The 25,999-nt window shown below is 46.1% G+C and overlaps 1 protein-coding gene across 2 annotated transcripts in view; it reads left to right on the forward strand.

The window, feature by feature from the left end:
* The first annotated feature begins 314 nt into the window (after window positions 1-314).
* The window catches only part of LOC125454384 (E3 ubiquitin-protein ligase MARCHF4-like), a 177,704-nt gene continuing 152,019 nt past the window's right edge, over window positions 315-25,999 (forward strand). The window contains exons 1-2 of one of the 2 annotated variants that reach the window (XM_059647632.1): window positions 315-1,510; window positions 23,449-23,604. In XM_059647632.1, coding sequence (XP_059503615.1) covers window positions 1,121-1,510; window positions 23,449-23,604 — 546 coding nt within the window. In that variant the 5' untranslated portion in view covers window positions 315-1,120. The remainder of the gene's footprint in view (window positions 1,511-23,448; window positions 23,605-25,999) is intronic. The other variant, XM_048535075.2, reaches the window with a different exon arrangement.

Below are 25,999 nucleotides of genomic sequence, written 5' to 3' on the forward strand. Positions count from 1 at the left end.
ACATTTGGTCTGACTCCAGGAACAAGTCGCTTGATTTATGGCATGCTATTTCAGAGGGTTGTGACTGTATATATAAGAAAACATTTAATTTGAAGATGTTAGAATTACAGAATCAGAGATCTACACAAATGGAGAATTGAAAATGACTGAATTGATTGCAGAAACATCCCTGTTGTCCTCTTCAAACACTCCCAAGTCAGGTACAGCATGGAGTTTGATACAAAATATATGGAGGGTAATGGGAGCTTGGGGCGGGGTGGGGGGGAGGCGGAGGTTAGTATTGGTGACACTGCTGCAGAGCTGGAAATGACAATTGCTTGGATTGGGAAACACGTTGAAGACTGGCTCTTTGAAGTTTTAACATAGAAGATAATTTGGTTGCAGTCAGAGAGCCACTTTAAACAGCCAGGAGGAAGGGGTTGGGTGGAGAGAGGCCGCTTTAAGAAAAGCCGGGAGGCGGGAGCTGTCCCCGGACCCGGTGCTGAAATGAGCTGCCGCTCGAAGTGAGGCCTCATGCATAGCGTAGTTCAGGAGGCCGAGGCTGGATATGTTTGGGACTGAGAAGCCGGCAGATTGGATACCGAGTGAGAAACCGGAATTAGTGAGAAACCGGAGAGAGGGAGCGCCAAAAACAGAAAAAAATCAACACAACCGGCCCCGAGATCCCGGAGAGATGGACACGAGTTAAAGCCGGAGTAGAATCGGAACAGGAGCAGACCCCAGCCAGAGCTGTCGCTCAAATTCGGATCGGCGCCGTTTTCTGATCCCGGTGTAAACCGGATGAAATGACGATGCGTTTATTCCGATTGCTCGATACTGATCCAAGTGGATCTGAAATCAACTTCACTTTAGCTCCGTGTTTGTGACTGCCAAAGCCCGGAAACTGCTTCTTGGCGATTATTTCTGATCGCGGAGGAAAATTGCAACATTCACCAAGAAACCGAACCATATTTCATCATATTCCCATCCCCCAGGCCGGACACTAAGCCCCGCGGCTCGGTGGAGCCTGTGCCCCGGGCTCTGGAGGTCTATTCCCCGGGGTCGGTGCAGCCTAAGCCCCGGACCCTGACCAGGGCTTGTTCTGTTGTTGAGCTGCACATTGTTTGATCACAACACACAGATGTTGCGCCAAGTCCGGCTCAAGTGCCGCTGCCGCCTGTTGTTCAGTGACCTGAAGGGTTTTCTACTCCGGCGTCCCCCTCCTCCTCCTCCTCCTCCAGTGATGAATTACGACCAGATCTCGCGGCCGATCAACAGCCGGATCCTCACCAACAACAACACACTGCTCCCGGCTGCGAAAGGGGGCAAGTGGCGGGCAGGCGATGCTCCAGGGGAGGAGTGCCCTCAGGAACAGGAATACGGGGCCTATGAACAGCCCATGCCCCTAATGAGCCCATCAGCCGAGGAATCTTACCGAAGGAAATGTGAGGACGGAGTGTCTCTAAGCAGCAGTATTGCCAGTGGCTGTCGCTCTCCTCTGTGCCGTATCTGTTTCCAGGGTTCTGAGCAGGTCAGTGCTGAATGTTTTTAATTCCTCCTTCACTTCCCCCTGGAAACCCATCTCCAACTCCGGGATCCTCCCTCCGGCCGCTCGGCAACTTCAAAAACCTTGGTTCGGAGGAAATATATTTTAGTATTTCTTTGAGAGAAAGGAGTGACAGACATTAGGACACAGAAGGATCCAATTCGGCCTATCGAGACCATACCGGAGATAACAAATCAAAGTACATTGGGAGAAAAGGGCGCCTAAAAAGCGCTGGCGGGTAAAATTAGAGTGAACCCCAAGATATTCTTTAAGTACATAAAGGGAAGAAGATAACCAGGGAAAGAATAAGGCCCATTAGGGACTTAGGAAACAATCTGTGCATGGAGTCAGAGTATATTGGTAGGGTGTTAAACAAGTACTTCCCATCTGTCTTGACTTGGGAGAAAGAGGATGTAGGTACAGAATTCAGGAAGACCGTCTTGAGCACATTGACGTAAGGAGTGAGGAGGAAGTGAAGGTTTGGTTGACTTAAAAGTGAACAAAATCCCAGGGCCTGATGTGTTAATTCCCAGGCTGCAGTGGGAGATAACAGAGGAAATAGGACCTCTGACTCAAATTTTTAATCCCTTTCTGGCCATAGGAGGATGCGAGAGGATTGGAGGGCAGTTAGTGTGGTTCCACTTTTCAAGAAGAGTGGTAGAGATAGACTAGGGAATGAGAGACCAATGGATCTCTCATAAGTGGTAGGGGAAACTGTTGGAGAAAATTGTGGAAGAGCCAAGTTTTGATCAGTGATAGTCAGCGGGAGGTCTTTTTCAGAGGGAAGTCATGCCTAGCAAATTTGTTTGACGTTTTCAAGGAGATGATCATGTGTGTGGATGCGGGTAGTAATTTGGTTTATGTAGATTTCAGGAAAGGTGTTGACCAGGTCCTACGTTGGAGACTAATAAAAGAGGTAAAAACACCTGTGATCCAAGGGTAACTTGCCAAGTTGGATCAAATTTTGATTTAGTACGTGAAGACAGAGGGTAGTGGCAGAAGGCTGCTTGGATGACTGGAGGCCAGTGTCCAGTAGTACACCACAGGGATCAATGCTCAGCCCTAAATGAATGTAAATAAGAATGTGGGGTATTCTTAAGCACGTTTGTGGATGACACAAGACTGAGTAGGTGGTCATTAGTGAGGAAGAAGATTATGGGTGTCAGGAAGATATCTATTCATTGGCCAGATGGGCAGATCATGGCAGATGGAATCTAACCTGATACATAGGAACATGTAAACAAGGAAGATAGGAGCAGGAGGAGGCCATTTGGCCCTTCAAGCCTGCTCCACCATTCATCATGATCATGGCTGATTGTCCAGCTCAGTAGCCTTATCCTGCTTTCACCCCATTACCTTTGATCCCATTCACCCCAAGTGACATATCTAGCTGCCTATTGAATACATTGAATGTTTTGGCATCAATTACTTGCTGGAGTAATGAATCCCACAGGCTCACCACTCTTTGGGTGAAGAAATGTCTTCTCATCTCCATTCTAAATGGTCTACCCCAAATCCTCAGACTGTGACCCCTGGTTCTGGACACACCCGCCATCAGGAACTTTCTTCCTGCAACTACCCTTTCTAGTCCTATTAGAATTTTATAAGTCTCTGTGAGATTGCCCCCTCATTTATCTGAACTCCAGTGAATTCATCCTAACCTCGTCAATCTCTCCTCATAAGTCAATCTCACCATCTCCGGAATCAGCCTGGCAAACCTTCACTGCACTCCTTCGAGACCAAGAGCATTCTTTCTCAGAAAAGGAGACCAAAACTGAACACAATATTCCGGGTGTGACCTCACCAAGGCCCTGTATAAATGCAACAATGCATACCTGCTCCTGAATTTGAAACCTCTTGCAATGAAGGCCACCATATCAATGTGTGATGTGACGCACTTTGGAAGAAGTAACAAGACGAAGGAGTACTCAACGAATGGCAGGAATCCAGCAAACACGGGGGAACAGAGGGATCTTGGGGTGCTTGCCCACAAACCCCTGAAGATGGCGGGGCAGGTTAATACTGTTGAAACAGGTTAGACAACTCTGATCAGAATGTTATGAATGAATTTTCCCAGGTGTCCCACAATACCAAAATGGTCAAATCAATACAAACACAAGCCAATACCAATACAAAACACTCCCAACTTTATTAGGAACAAAGTTACAAAAACCTTTAATAGTAAACATCTCTAATTCTGTTTGGCTCTTTAAGGTTACAATACTTCCCAACCCTCTTGTAGGTCAGTCACACTGTCTCTCTCTGTGTCACTGTGAAACTGCTTTCTTCCTCACTGCCTGGATGGTCAGCTGGTGTCTGCCTCTTGCCATGCTTGGAAGGCCTCCAGAAGATTCAAGAAGAGAGTGATTGGTCGACAGATGAACCAATCAGGGAGAGACTTTTTTTAAAATTCATGTGTGGGATGTGGGCTTCGCTGGCTGACCAGCACATCTTGCCATCCCTAGTTGCCCTTGAGAAGGTGGTGGTGAGCTGCCTTCTTGAACTGCTGCAGTCCACCTGCTATGGCTTGACCCACAATGCTATGAGGGACAGAATTCCAGAATTTTGACCCAGCAACAGTAAAGAAATGGCGATATATTTCCAAGTCAGGATGCTGAGTGACTTGGAGGGGAACTTGGAGGTGGTGGTGTTCCCATATGTCTGATGCCCTAGTCCTTCTAGATGGAAGTGGCTGTGGGTTTGTAGGTGCTGTATGAGGATCTTTGGTGAATTTCTGGAGTGCATCTTGTAGATTGTACACATTGCTGCTACTGAGTGTCAGTGCTGGAGGGAGTGAATGCTTGTACGTGTAGTGCCAGTCAAGCAGGCTGTCTGATGAAGGGTCCAGGCCTGAAACATCAGCTTTTGTGCTCCTAAGATGCTGCTTGGCCTGCTGTGTTCATCCAGCTCCACACTTTGTTATCTCTTAAGCGGGCTGCTTTGTCCTGGATGTGTCAAGCTTCCTGAGTGTTGTTAGTGCTGCACTCATGCAGGCAAGTGGGGAGTATTCCATTACACTCCTGACTTATGCCTTGTAGATGGTGGACAGGCTTGGAGGAGTCAGGAGGTGAGCTACTTGCTGCACTATTCCCGGTTTCTGGCCTGCTGTTGTAGCCATTCTGTTAATGTGGTGAGCCCAGTTGAGTTTCTGATGAATAGTAACCCCCAGAATGTTGACAGTGGGAGAATCAGTGATGGTAACACAATTGAATGTCAGGGGGTGGTGGTTAAATTGTCTGTTATTGGTGATGGTCATAGCCTGGCATTTATGTGGTGTAAATTTCATTTGCCGCTTGTCATCCCAAACCTGAATATTGCCCAGATCTTGTAGCATATGAACATGGTCTGCTTCAGTATCTGGGGAGTCACGAATGGTGCTGAACATTGTGTAATCATTGGTGAACGTCCCCATTTCTGACCTTATGATGAAGGGAATGTCATTGATGAAACAGCTGAAGATGGTGGGGCCTAGGACACTCCCCTGAGGAACTCATGCAGAGATGTCCTGGAGCTGAGATTATTGACTTCCCGCAGCCACGACCATCTTCCTATGTGTCAGGAACGCCTCCAACCACCAGAGTGTTTGCCCCCGATACCCCTTGATTCCAGTTTTGCCAGGGCTCCTTGATGCCACACTCATTCAAACTTAATAGTTTGATACACTGTCAGTCATTTGGATGGCTTACTGCTGTTGCCTTGCAGGGTCCTGTGCCTTTCTAAAAACCAAAAGAACTGTGGGTCTGATAAATCAGGAACAAAAACAAAAGTTGCTGGAAAAGCTTAGCAGGTTTGGCAACATCTGAAAAGAAAAATCAGAGTTAACGTTTTGGGGTCCGGTGACCCTTCCTCAGAACTGATGTAGCTAGGAAAATGTTGGTGGGGACAGGGGATGAGGAGTAAACTATAAACAAAGAACAAAGAAAATTACAGCACAGGAACAGGCCCTTCGGCCCTCCAAGCCTGTGCAGATCAAGATCTTCTGTCTAACCTGTCATCTATTTTCTAACGGTCTGTGTCCATTTGCTCCTTGCCCATCCATGTACCTGTCCAAATATATCTTAAAAGACGCTAACGTGTCTGCATCTACCACCTCCGCTGGCAACGCGTTCCAGGAACCCACCACCCTCTGCGTAAAGAACTTTCCACGCATATCTCCCTAAAACTTTCCTCCTCTCACTTTGAACTCATGACCCCTAGTAATTGAGTGCCCCACTCTGGGAAAAGGCTTCTTGCTATCCACCCTGTCTATACCCCTCATGATTTTGGAGACCTCAGTCAGGTCCCCCCTCAATCTCTGTCTTTCTGATGAAAATAAACCTAATCTCCTCAACCTCTCTTCATAGCTAGCGCCCTCCATACCAGGCAACATCCTGGTGAACCTCCTCTGCATCCTCTCCAAAGCATCCACATCCTTTTGGTAATGTGGCGACCAGAACTGTACACAGTACTCTAAATGTGGCCAAACCAAAGTCCTACACAACTGCAACATGACCTGCCAACTCTTGTACTCAATACCCCGCCCGATGAAGGAAAGCATGCCATATGCCTTCTTGACCACCCTATTGACCTGCATTAGAACATAGAACATAGAACAGTACAGCACAGAACAGGCCCTTCAGCACACAATGTTGTGCCGACCATTGATCCTCATGTATGCACCCTCAAATTTCTGTGACCATATGCATGTTCAGCAGTCTCTTAAATGACCCCAATGACCTTGCTTCCACAACTGCTGCTGGCAACGCATTCCATGCTCTCACAACTCTCTGCGTAAAGAACCTGCCTCTGACATCCCCTCTATACTTTCCACCAACCAGCTTAAAACTATGAGCCCTCGTGCTAGCCATTTCTGCCCTGGGAAATAGTCTCTGGCTATCAACTCTATCCATGCCTCTCATTATCTTGTATACCTCAATTAGGTCACCTCTCCTCCTCCTTTTCTCCAATGAAAAGAGACCGAGCTCAGTCAACCTCTCTTCATAAGATAAGCCCTCCAGTCCAGGCAGCATCCTGGTAAACCTCCTCTGAACCCTCTCCAAAGCATCCACATCTTTCCTATAATAGGGCGCCCAGAACTGGACGCAGTATTCCAAGTGCGGTCTAACCAAAGTTTTATAGAGCTGCAACAAGATCTCACGACTCTTAAACTCAATCCCCCTGTTAATGAAAGCCAAAACACCATATGCTTTCTTAACAACCCTGTCCACTTGGGTGGCCATTTTAAGGGATCTATGTATCTGCACACCAAGATCCCTCTGTTCCTCCACGCTGCCAAGAATCCTATCCTTAATCCTGTACTCAGCTTTCAAATTCGACCTTCCAAAATGCATCACCTCGCATTTATCCAGGTTGAACTCCATCTGCCACCTCTCAGCCCATCTCTGCATCCTGTCAATGTCCCGCTGCAGCCTACAACAGCCCTCTACACTGTCAACGACACCTCCGACCTTTGTGTCGTCTGCAAACTTGCTGACCCATCCTTCAATTCCCTCGTCCAAGTCATTAATAAAAATTACAAACAGTAGAGGCCCAAGGACAGAGCCCTGTGGAACCCCACTCACCACTGACTTCCAGGCAGAATATTTTCCTTCTACTACCACTCGCTGTCTTCTGTTGGCCAGCCAATTCTGTATCCAAGCAGCTAAGTTCCCCTGTAACCCATTCCTCCTGACCTTCTGAATGAGCCTTCCATGGGGAACCTTATCAAATGCCTTACTGAAGTCCATATACACCACATCCACAGCTCGACCCTCATCAACCTTTCTAGTCACATCCTCAAAAAACTCGATAAGGTTTGTAAGGCATGACCTACCCCTCACAAAGCCGTGTTGACTGTATTTGATCAAGCCATGCTCTTCCAGATGGTCATAAATCTTATCCCTCAGAATCCTTTCTAACACCTTGCAGACGACAGACGTGAGACTTACCGGTCTATAATTGCCGGGGATTTCCCTATTTCCTTTCTTGAAGAGAGGAATTACATTTGCCTCTCTCCAGTCCTCAGGTACGACTCCAGTGGAGAGCGAGGATGCAAAGATCTTCGCAAGTGGCGAAGCAATTGCATTTCTCGCTTCCCAAAGCAGCCGAGGACAAATCTGATCCGGGCCTGGCGACTTGTCAATCTTAATGTTTGACAAAATTTTCAGCACATCAGCTTCCTCTATCTCTATCCATTCCAGCATGCACACCTGCTCTTCAAAGGTTTCATTCACTACAAAGTTGGTTTCTTTCGTAAAGACAGAAGCAAAAAACTCATTTAGGGCTTCCCCTACCTCCTCAGACTCCACACACAAGTTCCCTATGCTATCCCTGATCGGCCCTACTCTTTCTTTGACCATTCTCTTATTCCTCACGTAAGTGTAAAATGCCTTTGTGTTTTCCCGGATTCCTTCTGCCAAGCCTTTCTCGTGCCCCCTCCTGGCTCTCCTCAGACCATTTTTGAGCTCCTTCCTTGCCTGCATGTAATCCTCTCTAGCTGAACTTGACCCTAGCTTCCTCCACCTTATGTAAGCTACCTTCTTCCTTTTCACTAGAAGCTCCACCGCTCTCGTCATCCAAGGTTCCTTTATCTTACCCCTTCTTGCCTGTCTCAGAGGGACATATTTACTCATCACTCCCAACAACTGTTCCTTAAACCATCTCCACATGTCTATAGTTCCCTTACCATGGAACAACTGCTCCCAGTCCATGCTTCCTAACTCATGTCTAATTGCATCATAGTTTCCTCTTCCCCAATTAAATATCCTCCCATTCTGCCTAATCCTCTCCTTCTCCATAGCTATGTAAAATGTGAGGCAGTTATGGTCACTATCACCAAAATGCTCCCCCACCACAAGATCTGATACCTGCCCCGGCTCGTTTCCGAGCACCAAGTCTAGAATGGCCTCTCCCCTCGTCGGCCTGTCAACGTACTGCGTTAGGAAACCCTCCTGAACACACCTTACAAAAACAGCTCCATTCAAATCTTCTGCTCGAAGGAGGTTCCAATCAATATTAGGAAAGTTAAAGTCACCCATTACAACAACCCTACTGCGTCCACACTTTTCCAAAATCTGTCGACCTATGCTTTCTTCAATCTCCCTGCTGCTATTGGGGGGCCTGTAGTAAACCCCTAACGAGGTGACTACTCCCTTGCTGTTCCTAATTTCCACCCATACTGACTCAGTAGGCAGATCTTCCTCGACAAAGGAAGCTTCTGTAGCTGTGATACCCTCTCTGATTAGTAGTGCTACACCCCCTCCTCTTTTTCCCCCCTCCCTATTCTTTTTAAATGTTCTAAACCCTGGAAGATCCAGCAACCATTCCTGCCCATGAGAAACCCATGTCACTTGTCACCTTCAGGGAACAATGGACCTGAACACCCAGATCTCTCTGTTCATCAATTTTCCCTAGGACTTTTCCATTTACTGTATAGTTCGCCCTTGTATTTGAGTGTCCAAAATGCATCACCTCGCATTTGCCCGGATTGAACTCCATCTGCCATTCATCTGCCCAACTCTCCAGTCTATCTATATTCTGCTGTAATCTCTGACAGTCCCCTTCACTATCTGCTACTCCACCAATCTCAGTGTCATCTGCAAACTTGCTGATCAGATCACCTACACCTTCCTCTAGATCACTTACATATATCACAAACAACAGTGGTCCTAGCACAGATCCCTGTGGAACACCACTGGTCACAGGTCTGCAATTTGAGAAATTCCCTTCTGCTACTACCCTCTGTCTCCTGTTGCCCAGCCAGTTGTTTATCCATCTAGCTAGCACACCCTGGACCCCATGTGACTTCACTTTCTCCATCATCCTGCCATGTGGAACCTTATCAAACGCCTTCCTGAAGTCCATGTATATGACATCTACAGCCTTTCCCTCATCAATCAACTTTGTCATGTCTTCAAAGAATTCTATTAAGTTGGTAAGACATGACCTTCCCTGCACAAAACCATGTTGCCTATCACTGATAAGCCCATTTTCTTCCAAATGGGAATAGAATCTATCCCTCAGTATCTTCTCCAGTAGCTTCCCTACCACTGATGTCAGGCTCACCGGTCGATAATTACCTGGATTATCCTTGCTGCCCTTCTTAAACAAGGGGACATCATTAGCAATTCTCCCGTCGTCCGGGATCTCACCCGTGTCTAAGGATGCTGCAAAGATATCTGTTAAGGCCCCAGCTATTTCCTCTCTCACTTCCCTCAGAAACCTGGGATAGATCCCATCCGGACCTGGGGACTTGTCCACCTTAATGTCTTTTATGATACCTAACGCTTCCTCCTTCCTTATGTCAACTTGACCTAGACTAAACAAACATCTATCCCTAAACTCAACATCTGTCATGTCCCTCTCCTTGGTGAATACCGATGCAAAGTACTCATTAAGAATGTCACCCATTTTCTCTGACTCAGCGCATAACTTTCCTTCTTTGTCCTTAAGTGGGCCAATCCTTTCTCTAGTTACCCTCTTGCTCTTAATATATGAATAAAAGGCTTTGGGATTTTCCTTAACCATGTTTGCCAGCAGTATCTCATGTCCTCTCTTAGCCCTCTTAATCCCTCTTTTCAGATTCACTCTACATTCCCGATATCGGTTGGGATAGACCCCAAAAAGAGAGAAGAACAGTTGGATAGACAAAGGAGTTGATAATGATCTGGCTAGGAGCGGTGAATGTTCATGGGGACTATTTGTGCTTAATGATAGGTGATGTGTATAGCTCGGTTATATGTGGGGTAGTGGGCTAGGACATTGGAGTGTTCAGGCCCTAAAATTTTGAACTCAATATTGAGTCCAAAGGGCTGTAGGATCCCCATGTGGAAAATTACGTGTTGTTCTTCCAGCTTATGATGAGCTTCTCTGGAACACTGCAACAACCCTTGGAGAGACATGTAGGCCAGGGAACAGGGTGGTGTGTTAAAGTGGCAGGCAACTGGAAACTCAGGGTCTTTTCTGTGGGCAGAATGTAGATGTTCTGCAATGCAGTCACCCAGTCTATGTTTCGTTTCCTTTTGTAGAGGACACCACATTGTGAGCAGTGAATGCACTAGTCTAGATTGTGGGAAGTGCAGGTAAGTGCTGTTGCATCTGGAACGTATGTTTGGGCCCTTGGATACTGGGGAAGGAGAAGGTAAATGGGCAGGTGTTACACCTTCTGCAGTTACAGGGGAAGGTGCTGTTGAGCTGTGTGAGTGTATTGGGAGTGAAGGAAGAGTGGAAGAGAGTGTTCCAGTGGGAACGGTCCCTGCAGGAGGCAGACGAGGGAGGAGAGGGGAATCCATGTCTGCTGGTGGCATTTCGCTGGAGGTGGTGGAAATGGTACCTGATGATCTTTCTCTCACTAGACAATGTGTTACCCAACATTTCTAGGATGTTATTTTTCTCCTCCTTTGTGAAGGCAGGCCAAAATTTTTCAGATCTTGTTGCACTTTAACATGGACTGCCTTAGTATCTGAGATGTCACAATTTTTTTTCCTCTATGGCATCGCTGACCTGGCAGGATTCATTGTCCATTCCTAATTGTCCAGAGGGCAGTTTAGAGTCAACCACATTGCTCTGGGTCTGGAGTCACATGTAGGCCACACCAGGTAAGGATGGCAGTTTCCTTCCCTAAAGTGAACCAGACGTATTTTTCCAGCAATCGATAATGGATTCATGGTCATCATTAGATTCTCACTTCCTGATATTTTATTGAACTCAAAATTCACCTTCTGCCATGGTGGGATTCAGGCTCGGGTCCCTAGATCATTATCTGTGTCTCCAGATTAACCATCCAGCAATTATACCACTAGGTCATTGCCTCCCCTTGGGGTGCTGTACATTGTGCAATCATCAGCAAACATTTCCATATTTTACCTTATGATGGAGAGAAACTGATGAAGCACCTAAAGATGGCAGGACTTAGGACACTACCCTGAGGAACTCCTGCATTTATGTCCTGGAGCTGAGATGACTGATCTCTAACTACTGCAGCCATCTTTCTATTGGCCAGGTATGACTCTGATGAGTGGAGAATTTTTCCCGAATTCCCATTGACTCCAGCTTTGCTAGGGTTCCTTGATACCACACCTGGTCAAATATTGCCTTAATATCAAGGGCAGTCACTCTTATATCACCCCTGGAATTCAGCTGTTTTCTCCATTTTTGAACCAATGCTGTAATGACGTCAGGAGCTGAGTGGCCCTGGTGAAACCCAAACTGGGTAGCAGTGAACGGGTTATTATTGAGCAGATGCTGCTTACTATTGATGACATCTTTCATCATTTTATTGGTGATTGAGAGTAAACTGATGGGGTGTTGTTTGGTTGGGTTGGGTTTTTTTCTGTTTTTTTTTGTGTACAGGACTAATCAAATTTGTTGTGTTGTCAGTTGATGCCTGTGTTGTAGCTGTACTGGAACAGCTTTTCTAGGGGAATGACCAGTTCTGAAGCTTCAATGTTACTTGCTTCATCGTACACTATCAGTTCATTTACTATGTTGTCAATGTTGTGTATATTTTGATATAGCTTCTAGGCGAATCTGCTGCTATTTGCTTACTTTTGTTGCTCCCTGTGTCTCTTCCACCTTCTGATGTTTTGCCACATTAAAATGTTTCTTTCCTGCCTCAACTGCATCCCTTGATTTATTTAGTTATCTGAACTTGATCCCTAAAAATCCCTTCATCCCCCTTCCTAGTTTAATTTAAAGGCCTGCTATATGGCTCATGAGAACACCAGTATCAGTACGGTTCAGGTGTAAACTGTCTCAATGCTCTAGATCACATGTTCCAGCACTTGGTGCCAGTGCCCCAACCAACAGAACCAACTTCTCCCACATCAGTTTTTGAGACTCACTTGCAATTCTCTAATGTTATTTATCTTATGCTAATTTGCTAGTGGCTCAGGTAGTAATCTAGAGAAGTGACAAAGTTGATGGATGAAGGAAGGGCTGTGGATGTCATATACATGGACTTCAGTAAGGCATTTGATGAGGTTCCCCATGGTAGGCTGATGGAGAAAGTGAGGTCGCATGGGGTTCAGGGTGTACTAAGTAGATGGATAGAAAACTGGCTGGGCAACAGGACACAGGAAATTGTGGTGGAAGGGAGTCTCTCAAACTGGAGAACTGTGACCAGTGGTGTTCCACAGGGATCCGTGTTGGGACCACTGTTGTTTGTGATATACATAATCAATAAGGTATAGATGGTCTGATTAGCAAGTTTGCAGATGACACTAAGATCGGTAGAGTAGCAGATAGTGGAGGGAACTGTCGGAAAATGCAGCAGACTATAGATAGATTGGAGAGTTGGGTGGAGAATTGGCAGATGGAGTTCAATCCAGGCAAAGGTGAGGTGATGCATTTTGAAAAATCCAATTCAAGAGCGAACAATATGGTAAATGGAAAAGCCTTGGGTAAAATTGATGCACAGAGAGATCTGGGTGCTCAGGCCTGAAGGTGGCAACACAGGCGAATAGTGTGGTCAAGAAGGCATGCTTTCATTCATTGGACAGGGCATTGAGTGCAAGAGTTGGCAGGTCATGTTACAGTTGTATAAGGAGGTAACAAGATGTAGAGCTGGATGAACACAGCAGGCCGAGCAGCAACAGAGGAGCAGGAAAGCTGATGTTTCGGGCCTAGACCCTTCTTCAGAAAAATCTGAAGGGTTTTCTGAAGAAGGGCCTAGGCCTGAATCATCAACTTTCCTGCTCCTCTGATGCTGCTTAGCCTGTTGTGTTCATCCAGCTCTACATCTTGTTACCTCCAAAATGCATCACCTCACATTTGCCTGGATTGAACTCCACCTGTTCTTATTACCTTTTTGAGGTTCTGCTTTCAATTTGCCATCTAACTTCTCAAACACCTTCAGCCAAATCTGTTTCTCAGCACTGCCTATGTCATTTGTACCAATGCGAACTACAACAACTGGATCCTTCTCCTCCCACTGCAGGTTGTTCTCCAGTCCAGAATAAATGCTCTGAATGCTAATACCATGCAGCTGAAACAACCTCTGCACTCATGCTTGTTTCTGCAGAGAACAGTGTCATAGAACATAGAACACCACAGCACAGGAACAGGCCCTTCGGCCGATGATATTATGCCCAACATGGTGTGAAATTAAATTGGTCCCTTCTTCCTGCCCATGGTCTATATCCCTCCATTCCTTGCATAGTCATGTGCTTATCTAATAGTCTTTTAAATGCCTCAATCTGCCTCCACCACTATCATCCCTGGCAGCACATTCCAGACTCTCTGTGTAAAATACTTGCCCCTCATATCTCCTTTGAACTTCCCCCCTCACCTTAAATGCAGACCCCCTGGTGTTAACATTTCAATACTGGGAAAAAAAATCTAATAGTAAACAGTGTCCATGCATCTTGTAATTTTATAGAAATCTATCAAGTCTCCCCACAGCCTCCGCTCCTCCAGAGAGTACAACCCAAGTTTTTCAAGCCTCTCCATAGTTCATACCCTCTAATCCAGGCAGCATCCTGGCAAAACGCCTTCTGCATCATCTCTAAAGCCTCCACATCCTTCCTGTAATGTGGTGACCAGAAATGAATGCAATACTAAGCCTAATGAAAGTCTTATAAAAGCTAGAGATAGTAGGAACTGCCGATGCTGGAGAATCTGAGATAACACAGTATTGAGCTGGATGAACACAGCAGGCCAAGCAGCATCAGAGGTTTCAGGTTGAGACCTTTCTCCAGCTTTTCTGCTCCTCTGATGCTGCTCGGCCTGCTGTGTTCGTCCAGCTCAATACCATGTTATCTGTTATAAAAGCCATCCCTTTCACTAGACTGTCCCTGACTATCTCTACATTTCTTTTTGCTCCTCGACTTGAATGGCTTGCTTTATCATAGCTAAAGGCTAATTCACTCATACTGCCCTCCAGGCAATCAGAAAGAACCTCAAAATTGTTGGACAATTGTAAAGGCTAAGACTCTCGTACTCCTGTCCTCTAGGCCCCCTTAACTGTCTCACTTTAAGTACATACTTCTGTTCCTGACCACTGACCAAATTAGAACACTTTATCCAAGAGATGTCATCATCTTCTGAAACAAATGTAACTTATACCTGCCCTGATGTGTCACAGTGTATACTTCTTAGCCTCAAGAATAATAACTCTGAGCCAAGCTTTCTACTTTAGTCCAAACATGGACAAAAGATCTGAACTCGAGGTGAGGAAAGAGTGATTGCCCTTGACATCAAAGCTGTGTTTGATGACTCTGGCATCCAAGAATCCAAGCAAACCTGGAGTCAATGGGGATGAGAGGAAAAGCTGTCAGCTGGATGGAGTCGTATTGAGTAAAGAACATAGAACAGTACAGCACAGTACAGGCCCTTCGGCCATCGATGTTGTGCCGACCTGTCATATCAATCTGAAGCCCATCTAACCTACACTATTCCATGTACGTTCATATGCTCATCCAATGACGACTTAAATGTACTTAAAGTTGGCAAATCTACTACCGTTGCAGGCAAAGCATTCCATACACTTACTACTTTCTGAGTAAAGAAACTACCTCTGACATCTGTCCTATATCTTTCACCCCTCAATTTAAAGCTATGCCCCCTCGTGCTCGGTGTCACCATCCTAGGAAAAAGGCTCTCCCTATCCATCCTATCTAACCTTCTGATTATCTTATATGTCTCAACTAAGTCACCTCTCAACCTTCTTCTCTCTAATGAAAACAGCCACAAGTTCCTCAGCCTTTCCTCATAAGACCTTCCCTCCATACCAGGCAACATCCTAGTAAATCTCCTCTGTACCCTGTCCAAAGCTTCCACATCCTTCTTATAATGCAGTGACCAGAACTGTACGCAATATTCCAAGTGCGGCTGCACCAGAATTTTGTACAGCTGCAGCATAACCTCTTGGTTCCGGAACTCAATCCCTCTATTAATAAAAGCTAAAACACTGAATGCCTTCTTAACAGCCCTGTCAACCTGGGTGGCAACTTTCAAGGACCTGTGTACATGGACACCGAGATCTCTCTGCTCATCTACACTACCAAGAATCTTACCATTAGCCCAGTAATTTGCATTCCAGTTACTCCTACCAAAGTGCATCACCTCACACTTGTCTGCATTAAACTCCATTTTCCACCTCTCAGCCCAGCTCTGCAGCTTATCTATGTCTCTCTGTAACCTACAACATCCTTCGTCACTATCCACAACTCCACCGCCCTTAGTGTCGTCTGCAAATTTACTAGCCCATCCTTCTACGCCCTCATCCAGGTCGTTTATAAAAATGACGAACAGCAGTGGACTTAACATCGACTCTTGTGGTACACCACTAGTAACTGGACTCCAGGATAAACATTTCCCATCAACCACCACCCTCTGTCTTCTTTCAGCAAGCCACTTTCTGATCCAAACTGCTATATCTCCCACAATCGCATTCCTCCGCATTTTGTACAACAGCCTACTGTGGGGAACCTTATCAAACACCTTGCTGAAATCCATATACACCACATCAACTGGTTTACTCTCATCTACCTGTTTGATCACAAAGAACAAAGAAACCTCCAGCACAGGAACAGGCCCTTCGGCCCTCCAAGCCTGCGCCGATCAAGATCCTCTGTCTAACCTGTCATCTATGTTCTAACGGCCTGTGTACATTTGCTCCCTGCCCATCCATGTACCTGTCCAAATATATCTTAAAAGACGCTAACGTGTCTGCGTCTACCACCTCCGCTGGCAACGCGTTCCAGGAACCCACCACCCTCTGCGTAAAGAACTTTCCTCGCATATCTCCCTTAAACTTTCCTCCTACCACTTTGAACTCATGACCCCGAAGAATTGAGTCCCCCACTCTGGGAAAAAGCTTTTTGCTATCCACTCTGTCTACACTCCTCATGATTTTATATACCTCAGTCAGGTCCCCCCTCAATCTCCGTGTTTCTAATGAAAATAAACCTAATCTACTCAACCTCTCTTCATAGCTAGCACCCTCCATACCAGGCAACATCCTGGTGAACCTCCTCTGCACCCTCTCCAAAGCATCCACATCCTTTTGGTAATGTGGCGACCAGAACTGCACATAGTACTCCCAATGTGGCCGAACCAAAGCCCTATACAACTGCAACATGACCTGCCAACTCTTGTACTCAATACCCCGCCCAATGAAGGAAAGCATGCCATATGCCTTCTTGACCACCCTACTGGCCTGCGTTGTCACCTTCCGGGAACAATGGTCGTGAACACCAAGATCTCTCTGTTCATCAATTTTCCCTAGGACTTTTCCATTTACTGTATAGTTCGCCCTTGAATTTGATCGTCCAAAATGCATCACCTTGCATTTGCCCGGATGGAACTCCATCTGCCATTTATCTGCCCAACTCTCCAGTCTATCTGTATTCTGCTGTAATCTCTGACAGTCCCCTTCACTATCTGCTACTCCACCAATCTTAGTGTCATCTGCAAACTTGCTGATCAGACCACCTACACCTTCCTCCAGATCATTTACATATATCACAAACAACAGTGGTCCCAGCCCAGTTCCCTGTGGAACACCACTGGTCACAGGTCTCCAATTTGAGAAACTCCCTTCTACTACTACCCTCTGTCTCCTGTTGCCTTGCCAGTTGTTTATCCATCTAGCTAGCACAGCCTGGACCCCATGTGTGACTTCATTTTCTCCATCAGCCTGCCATGGGGAACCTTATCAAACACCTTCCTGAAGTCCACGTATATGACATCTACAGCCTTTCCCTCATCAATCAACTTTGTCATGTCCTCAGAGAATTCTATTAAGTTGGTAAGACTTGACCTTCCCTGCACAAAACCATGTTCCCTATCACTGACAAGCCCATTTTCTTCCAAATGGGAATAGATCCCATCCCTCAGTATCTTCTCCAGTAGCTACCCTACCACTGGCGTCAGGCTCACCAGTCGATAATTACCTGGATTATCCTTGCTGCCCTTCTTAAACAAGGGGCAACATGAGCAACTCTCTAGTCCTCTGGGACCTCACCCGTGTCCAAGGACGCTGCAAAGATATCTGTTAAGGCCTCGTCTATTTCCTCTCTCGCTTCCCTCAACAACCTGGGATAGATCCCATCCCGACCTGGGGACTTGTCCACCTTAATGCCTTTTAGGAAACCTAACACTTCCTCCTTCCATATGTCAACTAGAGTAAGCAAACATCTATCCCTAACCTCAACATCCGTCATGTCCCACTCCTTGGTGAATACTGATGCAAAGTACTCATTAAGAATGTCACCCATTTTCTCTGAATCAGCGCATAACTTTTCTTCTTTGTCCTTAAGTGTGCCAATCCTTTCTCTAGTTACCCTCTTTCTCTGTATATGTGAATAAAAGGCTTTGGGATTTTTCTTAACCATGTTTGCCAGCAATATCTCATGTCCTCACTTAGCCCTCTTAATCCGTCATTTCAGATTCGCTCTACATTCCTAAGATTCTTGCAAAGCTTCGTCTGCCTTCAGTCGCCCCGACCTCATGTATGCTTCCTGTTTTCTCTTGGCTAGCCTCACAATTTCACCTGTCATCCATGGTTCCCTAATCTTGCCTTTTCTATTCCTCATTTTCACAGGAACATGTCTCCCCTGCACGCTAATCAACCTCTCCTTAAAAGCCTCCCACATATCAAATGTGTATTTACCTTCAAACAGTTTCTCCCAATTTACATTCCTCAGATCCTGCTGAATCTTGGTATAGTCGGCCTTCCCCCAGTTTAGTACTCTTCCTTTAGGACCATTCCTATCCTTGTCCATGAGTATTGTAAAACTTACAGAATTGTGGTCGCTATTTCCAAAGTAGTCCCCTACTGTAATAACAACCATGTGGCCGGGTTCATTCCCCAGCACCAGGTCCAGTATGGCCCCTTCCTGAGTTGGACTACATACATACAGCTATAGAAAACCCTCCTGGACACACCTTACAATTGTGCACTGTCTTGACCTCTAACACTGAGTGAATCCCAGTCAATGTTGGGAAAATTAAAATCTCCCATCACCACCACCCTGTTTCTCCTACACCTTTCCATTATCTGTTTACATATTTGTACCTCTGTCTCACGCTCGCTGTTGGAAGGCCTGTAATACAGCCCCAACATTGTTACTACATCCTTCCTATTTCTGAGTTCTACCCATATTGCCTCACTGCGTGAGTCCTCCATGGGGCCCTCCTTCAGTACAGCTGTGATATTGTCCTTGACCGGTATTGCAACTCCTCTACCCCTTTTACCTCCCTCTCTATCCCGCCTGAAGCATCGATATCCTGGGACAACTAGTTGCCAGTCATGCCCTTCCCTCAACCAAGTCTCAGTAATAGCAATAACATCATACCTCCAGGTATTGATCCAAGCCCTAAGCTCATCTGCCTTATCTACTACACTTCTCACATTAAAACAAATGCACCTCAGTCCACTTGTCCCTTTGTGTTCATCATCTGCTCCCCGACTACTATTCCCTTTAGTCACACTGACTCCATTATCTAGTTCCCTACAGGCTTTCGTTTCCACCTCTTTTCTGTCCAATATTTGGTTCCCATCCCCCTGCCACTTTAGTTTCAACCCTCCCCCACAGCATTAGCAAAAGCATCCCCAAGGACATTGGTTCCTGTCCGGCCCAGGTGTAGACCGTCCAATTTGAAATAGTCCCACCTTCCCCGGTTCCAATGTCCCAAAAATCTGAACCCCTCCCTCCTACACCATCTCTCAAGCCACGCATTCATCCTAGCTATTCTTTCATTTCTGCACTGACTAGCACATGGCACTGGTAGCAATCCTGAGATTACTACCTTTGAGGTCCTACTTTTTAGCTTGGCTCCTAACTCCCTAAATTCTGCTTGTAGGACCTCACCTTCTCAAAGAACTCAATCAGGTATGTGAGGCACGACCTTCCCTTCACAAAACCGTGCTGACTATCCCTAATCAAATTATTCTTTTCTGGATGATTATAAATCCTATCTCTTATAACCTTTTCCAACACTTTACCAACAACTGAAGTCAGGCTCACTGGTCTATAATTGCCAGGGTTGTCCCTACTCCCCTTCTTGAACAGAGGAACCACATTTGCTATCCTCTTGTCTTCTGGCACTATTCCTGTAGACATTGACAAGTTAAAGATCAATGCCAAAGGCTCGGCAATCTCCTCCCTGACTTCCCAGAGGACCCTAGGATAAATCCCATCTGGCCCAGGGGACTTATCTATCTTCACACTCCGTAGGATTTCTAATACCTCTTCCTTGTGAACCTCAATCCCACCTAGTCTTGTAGTCTGTATGTCAGTATTCTCCTCGACAACATTGTCGTTTTCTAGAGTGAATACTGTCGAAAAATATTCATTTCGTGCTTCCCCAACTCCTCTGACTCCACACACAACTTCCCACTACTATCCATGATTGACCCTAATCTTACTCTCGTCATTCTTTTATTCCTTAAATACCTATAGAAAGTCTCAGGGTTTACCCTGATCCTATCCGCCAACAACTTCTCATGTCTCCTCCTGGCTCTTCTGAGCTCTCTCTTTAGGTCTTTCCTGGCTACCTTGTAGCCCTCAAGCGCCCTAACTGAGCCTTCACATCTCATCCTAACATAAGCCTTCTTCTTCCTCTTGACCAGAGATTCCACTTCCTTCGTAAACCATGGCTCCCGCGCTCTACAGCTTCCTCCCTGCCTGACAGGTTTCCCACTACTATCCATGATTGACCCTAATCTTACTCTCGTCATTCTTTTATTCCTTAAATACCTATAGAAAGTCTCAGGGTTTACCCTGATCCTATCCGCCAACAACTTCTCATGTCTCCTCCTGGCTCTTCTGAGCTCTCTCTTTAGGTCTTTCCTGGCTACCTTGTAGCCCTCAAGCGCCCTAACTGAGCCTTCACATCTCATCCTAACATAAGCCTTCTTCTTCCTCTTGACCAGAGATTCCACTTCCTTCGTAAACCATGGCTCCCGCGCTCTACAGCTTCCTCCCTGCCTGACAGGTACATACTTATCTAGGACACACAGGAGCTTTTCCTTGAAAAAGCTCCACATTTCTAATGTGCCCATCCCCTGCAGTTCCCGATCCTATGCTCCCTAAATCTTGCCTAACCTCATCGTAATTGCCTTTCCCCCAGCTATAACTCTTGCCCAGTGGTATACACCTATCCCTTTCCATCACTAAAGTAAACATAACAGAATTGTGATCGCTGTCACCAAAGTGCTCACCTACTTCCAAATCCAACGCTTGGCTGGGCTCATTACCCAGTACCAAATCTAAAGTGGCTTCGCCCCTTGTTGGCCTGTCTACATACTGTGTCAGGAAGCCCTCCTGCACAAACTGGACCAAAACTGACCCATCTATAGTACTCGAACTATAGTGTTCCCAGTCAACATTTGGAAAGTTGAAGTCCCCCATGACAACTACCCTGTCTCTCTCACTCCTATCGAGAATCATCTTTGCTATCGTTTCCTTTACCTACCTGGAACTATTCGGAGGCCTATAGAAAACTCCCAACAGGGTGACCTCTCCTTTCCTGTTTCTAACCTCAGCCTATACTACCTCAGTTGATGAGTCCCCAAACATCCCTTCTGCAACTATAATACTGTCCTTGACCAACAATGCCACACCTCCGCCCCTTTTACCATCTTCTCTGTTCTTACTGAAACATCTAAATCCTGGAACCTGCAACAACCATTCCTGTCCCTGCTCTATCCAAGTCTCTGAAATGGCCACAAATTGAAGTCCAAGGTACCAACCCATGCTGCAAGTTCACCCACCTTATTCCAGATGCTCGTGGCGTTGAAGTAGACACACTTCAAACCAACTTCTTGCTTGCCGGTGCCATCTTGCGTCCCTGAAACTTTATTTCAGACCTCCCTACTCTCAACCTTTTCAATACTCGAACTACAAATTTGGTCCCCATCCCCCTGCTGAATTAGTTTAAATCCACCCGAATAGCCTTCGTGAATTTCCCCCCCAGGATATTTGTACCCCTCTGGTTCAGGTGAAGACCATCCTGCTTGTAGAGGTCCCACCTACCCCAGAAAGAGCCCCAATTATCCAAGAATTCAAAACCCTCCCTCCTTCACCATCCCTGTAGCCACGTGTCCAACTCCTCTCTCTCCCTATTCACCAGCACATGGCACGGGCAACAAACCAGAGACAACAACTCTGTTCGTCCTAGCTCTCAGTTTTCATCCTAGCTCCCTGAATTTCTGCCTTAAATCCCCATCTCTCTTCGTACCTATGTCGTTGGTGCCTTTGTGGTTCATAACTTGGGGCTGCTCCCCCTCCCCATTAAGGATCCCAAAAACACGATAGAGACATCACGAACCCTAGCACCTGGGAGGCAACACACCAACCGTGAGTCTCCCTCATCCCCACAGAGCCTCCTATCTGTCCCCCTAACTATGGAGTCCCTCATGACTACTGCTCTGCTCCTCTTCCCCCTTCCCTTCTGAGCAGCAGGGACAGACTCTGTGCCAGAGACCTGTGCCCCACTGCTTTCCCCTGATAAGTCCCCCCCCCCAACAGTATCCAAAACGGTATACTTATTGTTGAGGGGAATGGTCACAGAGGATCCCTGCACTGCCTGCCGGTTCCCTTTCCGGTCCCTGACCGTAATCCATCTGCCTTTTTCTTGTACCTGAGGAGTGACTACCTCCCTGTAACTCCTCCCAATAACCCCATCTGCCTCCTGAATGATCCGAAGTTCATCCAGCTCCAGTTCCCTACCGCGGTTTTCGAGGAGCTGGAGTTGGGTGCTCTTCCCGCAGATGTAGTTAGCAGGGACACTAGTGGTGACCCTTACCTCCCACTTTCTGCAGGAGGAGCATTCAACTGCCGTGACTTCCATTCCCATTATTCTAAATTCCCAAAGAGACTGTTGAAAAATAAAGAATACAAAATAAACTAGTTACCTTACCAGTCTGGCGCACAGAAATTATTTTTTTGGTTAGAGGAGGAGGATGGATGGGAGACACTACCCGAGTAGCATTCCGGGTAACGCAACCACACAAATATATTGCCTCACTTACTCAGCAGTCCCATGTCCGCTCCTGCTCAGCAGACGCTCTGCCTATTCACGAGGTAAGTTCTTAAACAATGACTCACCTTCCTGGCAGCTACCTGGTCGACGCTCCAAAGAAAGAGATTGTTCCTTATTCCAGGATATTGATGTGGGAATTTCTCACAGCAGTGCCATAGATTAGTTTTTAAATCAATTCTGTCATAAGGTCTGAAATATTCACTGATAATTACACAGTGCACAGTTCCATTCACAACTGCTCAGATACTGAAGCAGCCCATGTAAATGTGCAACAAAGCCCAACAAAATCCAGGTTTGGAAAGATAAATGCTATTATCATTCTCCCAATACAGGTGCTAGACAATGACCAATTAAAGTAAATCTAAATGCTTCCACTTGACATTCAGTGGGATTATAACAATATTCAAGACGCTTGACTTCAAAATAATACAGCCAGCTTGTTCTGTTCCCAATCCATCACATCAAACATTTATTTCCTCCCTCAGAGCGCATTACGGCAGCCGTGTATAACACCTATGAGATGGACTACAGCAGTTCACTTAGATTTATTTGACAGTAGTTCCCAAATCTCCATTACCTAGAACAACAAGTGTAGCAGATGCATGAAAAACATTATCTCTAATTTATGCGCCATCCAGTATTACGTTACTGTTGTTTTTCTTTTTGCTGGATGAAAATCCTGAAACAAGCACCCTCAACTATACCCCACCTCCCCATAGGAGTACCATCAGCCCAAGAATTTTGGGGTTCAAGAAAAGGTTCACTGCTTCGTTCTCAACGGCAATTAGGGATGAATAACAATTGCTAGCCTTACTCGTGACACAGTTCCCATCCTAGGTATTAATAAAGAATCTTTCAGAGGTGTGTCTCTCTGTCACTTTAATGATTATGTTATTGTTATCAATATGTTCTGCTGTCTCATTAGTCATATTTTCATTTTCTTAACTGCTGTTTAGGGGGATTTGCTGAGTCCGTGTCGCTGTGCTGGATCTGTTCGTTGTACACACCAACCCTGCCTGATAAAGTGGATTAGTGAGCGGGGATCCTGGAGTTGTGAGCTGTGTTACTACAAATACCACGTCATTGCCATCAGTGCCAAGAATCCTCTTCAGGTGCCATCTTTTTTTTTAACTTTTTCTTTACTCTGTGTTTACTCTTCTGTTTTTCCAATGTTTGCGTACGTGCAATTCCTAACAGGGGTCACTGGACAGTGCTTGAGAATTAGAACGCCTGCTGACTTCTCCCTCCTTACCTAGGGATTCTGAGAGCTTCTATCTACTCAGCTGACATCAAATGGGCAAAGAAAAAGTGTTGTTAGGGTTCAAGCCAAGACTAATGTTGAGACAGAGGTGAACTTGTACAATTATTTATGTCTGTAAAAATATGGCAGACTGCTTCATCTGCAAACGGCATCGTATTTCATAGAATTGTAATGGCTAATGCGTGTAGAACAAGATCCCAGAAATAGTAAACAAATGAAAAGGATTTCAGGTGAGGAAGGGATAACAAGGTGTAGAGCGGGATGAACACAGCAGGCCAAGCAACATCATAGGAGCAGGAAAGCTTGACGTTTCAGGCCTAAATCCTTCTTCAGAAATGGGGAAAGGGAAGGGGGTTCGAAATAAATAGAGAGAGAGGGGGAGGCAGATAGAAGATGGATAGAGGAGAAGATAGGTGGAGAAGAGATAGACCGGTTAAGAAGGCAGGGATGGAACCAGTAAAGGTGAGTATAGGTGGGGAGGTAGGGAAGAGATCAGTCAGTCCAGGGAGGATGGACAGGTCAAGGGGGTGGGATGAGGTTAGTAGGTAGGAGATGGGGGTGGGATTTGAGGTGGGAGGAGGGGATAGGTGGGAGGAAGGACAGGTTAGGGAGGTGGTGACAAGCTGGGCTGGTTTTGGGATGCGATGGGGGGAGGGGAGATTTTGAAGCTTGTGAAGTCCACATTGATACCATTGGGCTGCAGGGTTCCCAAGCAGAATATGGGTTGCTGTACCTGCAACCATCAGGTAGCATCTTTGTGGCACTGCAGGAGGCACAGGATGGACATGCCATCTGCGGAATGGGAGGGAGAGTTGAAATGGTTTGCGACTGGGAGGTGCAGTTGTTTAGTGCAAACCGAGCATAGGTGGTCTGCAGAGTGGTCCCCAAGCCTCCGCTTGATTTTACCGGTGAGGAGGAGGCCACAATGGGAACAGTGGATGCAGTATACCACATTAGCAGATATGCAGGTGAACATCTGCTTGATGTGGAAAGTCTTCTTAGGGCCTGGGATGGGGGTGAGGGGGGAGTTGGGGGCAGGTGGCACTTTCTGCAATTGCAGGGAAAAGTGCCGAGTGTGGTGGGGCTGGAGTGGAGTCTGGAGCAGGCCAGGGAGTCATGGAGAGAGTGGTCCCTCCGGAATGCAGATAAGGGTGGGGAGGGAAAATTGTCTTTGGTGGTGGGGTTGGATTGCAGATGGCAGAAGTGTCAGGGGATGATGCATTGGATCCCGAGGTTGGTGGGGTGGTATGTGAGGACGAGGTGAATTCTGTTTTGGTTTTTATTGCGGAGCAAGGGTGTGAGATTTGCGTTGCAGGAAATGCGGGAGGCACAGTCGAGGGCATTCTCGACCACTGAGGGGGGAAAGTTGCGGGTCCTTGAAAAATAAGCACATCTGAGATGTACGGGAGTGGAATGCCTCTACCTGGGAGCAGATGCTGGTGGAGGCGAAGGAATTGGGAATAGGTCTTGGCATAATTTCAGGAAGGTGGTGCGTCTAGGCCCGAAACGTTAAGCTTTCCTGCTCCTATGATGTTGCTTGACTTGCTGTGTTCATTTAGCTCTACACCTTGTTATCTCATATTCGCCAGCATCTGAAGATCCTACTATCTCAGGTGAAGAAGGACTGTTGTACTAGGATCGGCATCTTATTGATGTGCCTCATTGTAAAAGGCTGCAAGGTTCTTTAACAACAAATTCATGTGTATACTCTTCTGCTGAAGGTTAGCCTTCATTAGTGAAGACATTGACTCAATTAGTTCACAGAATTGTTAAATTGTTAAATTCAGCCCCTTGTGTCTGTGCCAGCTTTCTAAAGGAACATCTCACCCATCGCCATTCTCCTACCTTCTCCCTGTAACCCTACGCATTGTTCCTTTTCAGGTATCAATCAAATTTACTTTTTGAAAACCTCGATTGAACCCGCCCCCATCACAATGTCAGACAGTGTGGAGCTTTGTTATCTCTGACTCCAGCATTGGTAGTTCTTCCTATCTCACAATGTCAGAGACAGTGTTTTCCAGATGACAACCACTCATTGCATGAAAATGATTCTCCTCATTTTGGATTGCTTCTTTTGCCAGTTAGGGTACATCTGTGTCCTATGACTCTTGACCCTTTCACCAGTAAGAATTGTTTCTCCCTAATTACTCTGTCCAGATACCACATTTTAAATACTGAATCATCTGAGCTGTTTAACAGCTACCTACCATCACAAAAACATCCAGCTCATTGAGCTGATTTTCATA

Source organism: Stegostoma tigrinum, chromosome 7 (assembly GCF_030684315.1).
Source record: "Stegostoma tigrinum isolate sSteTig4 chromosome 7, sSteTig4.hap1, whole genome shotgun sequence".
NCBI classification, from domain to species: Eukaryota; Metazoa; Chordata; class Chondrichthyes; order Orectolobiformes; family Stegostomatidae; genus Stegostoma; species Stegostoma tigrinum.